This window comes from Anarrhichthys ocellatus, unplaced genomic scaffold (assembly GCF_004355925.1).
Source record: "Anarrhichthys ocellatus isolate YVR2014 unplaced genomic scaffold, GSC_Weel_1.0 scaffold17, whole genome shotgun sequence".
Classification (NCBI taxonomy): Eukaryota; Metazoa; Chordata; class Actinopteri; order Perciformes; family Anarhichadidae; genus Anarrhichthys; species Anarrhichthys ocellatus.
In genome coordinates this window covers 1,260,349-1,264,430 of record NW_022280047.1, presented here as the reverse complement: position 1 = coordinate 1,264,430, position 4,082 = coordinate 1,260,349, and the positions used below count along the sequence as shown (strand labels likewise).

The window sequence follows — 4,082 nt, the reverse complement described above, 5'->3', positions numbered from 1 at the left end:
CCCCCCCCCCCCCCCCCCCCGCGTAGTGTAGATTTGAGGGGCACTTTTGAAATGGTAAATTGATATAGCAATAATTATATCTGGCGGAAACCGGTTCTGCCGAGTGAAGGGGAAGTACCTTAAACTTGCATTATATCTACTGACCAGCAGGGGCAACTCCTAAAAGAAGTCTGATTGTATAGAAGTCTATGAGAAAATGACTCTACTTCTCAATTGATTTATTCCCTCAGTCAACATCAACATTGTAAACATGAGTTTATGGTCTCAATCTGTAGTTTCAAGTCTTCTTCAATACAGCATGATGTTCATTTAGTAGATTATGGCTCATTTAGAGTCAAATAGACCATAAAGCAACGTATGCTTTAAGGCGGGGCTACCTTGTGATTGACAGGTCCTTTCAATCTTCTAGACTTCTATACAATCTATTCTCACACCAGAGGAGTCGGCCCCCCCCCCCCCTGCTGGCCATTAGAAAGAATGTATGTTTAAGTCACTTCCGCATTGGCTTCACTCGCCAGAGCCGGAGGTTGCCGCCTGGTGACGTCACAGTGACCACGTCCACTTCTAATACACGTCTATGAAATATACCCAGCTTCTGCCACCACTAGGTGGCACTGCTGAGGTCCAGTTCCAAGAAACTTAACTGTTTCAGCCATTCCTCTTCTCACCTTTTTTTTGGTCCGTGATGTGACGCTGCGTGTGTTATCCACAGGGCCTGAGAGCATCCATCGATGCCTATGACAATTTTGACACCATCGGCCTGGCGCAGAGGTTGGAGAAACACGAGCTTATTGAGTTCAGACGCATCGCCGCTTACCTTTACAAGGGCAACAACCGCTGGAGACAGAGTGTGGAGCTCTGCAAGAAGGACAAGCTCTACAAGGTAGGACAAGAAAAACCCTCTTAAGTGACAATATTTGAGCCAAGCTCTCGCATTTACCTTCATGTTCCTGTAGATGGCGCTGTTTGTTTGTTTGTTTGTATACAGTAAATGGAGATCCTCTAGATGCAAGGAGAGAAGCCGCCTCTGCACAGATATGATTGTTTAGACGGGCTCTAATGATGAATTAAATACGCTTTCCACCTTTTCCCAGGATGCCATGCTCTACGCCGCAGAGTCCAAGGATGCCGAGCTGGCAGAGACTCTGCTTCAGTGGTTCCTGGAGGAAGGCAGGAAGGAGTGCTTCGCTGCTTGCCTGTTCGCCTCCTACGACCTGCTGCACCCCGACGTGGTGCTGGAGCTGGCCTGGAGGCACAACATCATGGACTTCGCCATGCCGTACTTCATCCAGGTCATGAGAGAGTACCTGACGAAGGTGAGCACTCCACTGGAGACCAATGCGAAGACTCAGTTTAGTTTCTGTTTAAACGTTAAAAAGTTGTTTTTAATAATTAGATATTATTTTAGGGGGGGGGAAATTGAGGATTTTTACTGTGTTCTGAAGCTGGTTTATTTTTCTTAGATTGTTAAATTTCCTGTAGCGACCTTTCCCGACAGGTGAGAGGTAGACAATAGTCTCCTGGAGGTATTTAAAAAGAACTGGTCATACAGGGAGTTTTAGTTTAGGCTCTCTTAAGTAACGCTAGTTAAGCATTTTCTTTCGCAGTGTACTCCCTCTGGTCTAAATAGTGCTGACCTGCAGACATGTGAGGTCACTTGAGGTCATCTCTTTGGCTTCTCTTCCAGGTTGATGAGTTTGCAGCGAAGGTGATGGTCTCTGGCCCTCTTTTTTTATATGTGTCTCTTAAGTGTCCTGTCTGTGTTGTTTATCTGTCATTGTAACTCATCCCTGAGGTTTCTGACGCGGGAACCTTAAAGCATGGACCGTAGGGCTGAGAGTGCGGGCCCCGACTCGCTCCGGCCTCGGAGAGCTGCGGTGGTCCGTGCAGGCTTTTGCTCCGCTTCAGCAGCAACACATGTTTTTTAAACACGTTTTAAAGTTTGTCGGCCCGGAGGAGGTTTTTCTAAACTATCTACCTGGGGAGCCTCGTAGTGTTGTTGGCACAGGCAAAACCTACATTTTCTCATCTTTTGGAGAGAAAAAAAAGCTTTCCAGCAGCGAAACAAACAAATTCATGAAAATACGAAGAAAGTTTGCAAAAATACAGTAAGAGGAAATATCTTATTGTCTTCTTTCGAGCTAATTAGAGATGTGAAGTTCATGACTATTAAAGATTTAAAGCTGCTGGTGCGAGATTAAAATCATTCGACATCTGCACTAGTTTGGTTAAGAAGTGTTTTTTTTTTCTATAGACTTTCTGGCATCACATGACTGGTGATTTTCACTGTGTCCAGGAGGTAGAACGCGGTCCAAAGAAGTAGTCTCGGCCCGGTCGACCGCTGTTGTTGACGGCTGGAGCCAAAGCCTGCACTCCATACCGGTCCTTCAGGATTAGTCTGTCCTGACCTAACAGATCCCTCTCACCCTCTAACTCCTCTCTCCTGGGGCTGCATCGAGTGTCAAATGGCATTTTTAAGAATTCTGACTATTTCAGTTTTGGTACAATGTAGTATAATATAAGAATCACAGTGAGCGAGCCACTCTAAAACTTGTTAGATGCATCCCCATGTTTCCATCTCCTGGTTAACACGTTTTAGTTTCAGACATTTTAACTGTTGGATCAGCCCAGGGCTAGAAACACTAAGTGACGGTCACAGTCTCCTTTCCTCAGTCTCTGGGTCGGTGCATTAAAATCACATCCATTTCTATTAGATGACTGTTTATTTACACATATACAGAAAAAAAGTGTTTTACAGGTGCTGTTTAACCATTTCACTCCTCTGTCCAAATTTTTCTTTTCTTCATTTCTCGAAATTAGGACTCAACCGAAATTCTACATTTAAATTTTTTTTTTATTCCACATTGATTTAGCAGAAACATTGTTTTAATTCACCTCCACTTACATCCGAAACCTTTTTTTAAATTTTTTTTATTACATCTGCACATTGAAGCACAATACCCCGATGATTTCTTTGCACTTAGTGTCTTGGGAAAAAAATTGGCACTCCGACCGACTCACTGCGCAAACACTGTGCGCCTGGAGAAGATGAGCTTCACCTGTGAGCTTCTGATGAGAATGAAAAATACGCTCAGCAAAAGTCTGTCAGGAGGGGCCGCTGCTGCTGACGGGATGCATGTGGAAGCCGTGACTGTCATAGTTCTAGATATGAGACTGTTGACTGTGAATGGCTGGAAACGTAGCATCAGCATCTATATAGGCATGAATAACTTCTCCTTCACTTAATACACAATTTAATATTCCTTTAACCTGCAATCCTGCTGTAGTTTTACTCTGAAAGGGTCAGTTCACCCCCCCCCCCCCCAGAAAAACACTAAAACAACCCCCCACCCCAGTGGTATCTAACCATGATGTAGTTGTAGTTTTTTAGCTCATTGGTGTGAATCAGCTTTTAATTCTAGTGCTCAAAGCATTTAAAAAGTGAACTTTTAGAAACTCAAAAAGCAGTGATGATCTTGTTTTGTTCGATAATCCACAGAGCTTGTTGTCAACAGTTTCATTGGAAACTATTCTGTCGACAATGAGGTCTGTGAATTATTCGAAGATGATGTTATTCTCTGTTTCTGACCCAGAGACTACAGATATATATTAGCATAAATAAAATAGATAAAATAAATAAAATAAAATGGCATCGTATCTGGAAAGAGACATTGCTTTGGGGTTTTTGTTAAATGTAATTTTCCAGCATAAATTAAATTTGATTGTACTTTATTGAATTGGGGTGACAGTAGGAGTACTAGTCTCAGCATGGTTAGATACCACTAGGGGATGAGGGGTTGCTTAGTTATTCTTTGTGATGGGTGTAAACAGGCCCTTTGATTGTTGACTTAACATTTATTTGTACTGGAAGCTGCATTAGAAATTAGACTCCGCTGCACTGCGGAGTGCTGTGTGTAGTTCTGTCTCTCAGGAGTGGGTATCTATAAATCTACAGAGTTAACCAGTCACATTGTTTGGTAGTCTAATGCTTTGCATCAAATATATTATAATGTAAAAACAATTGGCAACACCATGATTACTGCATTGTAGGTGTCCAGCAAAAAATATTTTATTTAGAATAT

The 4,082-nt window shown here is 42.7% G+C and overlaps 1 protein-coding gene across 4 annotated transcripts in view; it reads left to right on the top strand.

The window, feature by feature from the left end:
• cltcl1 (clathrin, heavy chain-like 1) overlaps nt 1-4,082 on the top strand; it is a 27,731-nt gene that overhangs the window by 20,780 nt on the left and 2,869 nt on the right. For 2 of the 4 annotated variants that reach the window (XM_031856195.1, XM_031856194.1), the window contains 3 exons: nt 713-883; nt 1,095-1,316; nt 1,688-1,714. In XM_031856195.1, coding sequence (XP_031712055.1) covers nt 713-883; nt 1,095-1,316; nt 1,688-1,714 — 420 coding nt within the window. The remainder of the gene's footprint in view (nt 1-712; nt 884-1,094; nt 1,317-1,687; nt 1,715-4,082) is intronic. The other 2 variants (XM_031856197.1, XM_031856196.1) reach the window with 1 other exon arrangement.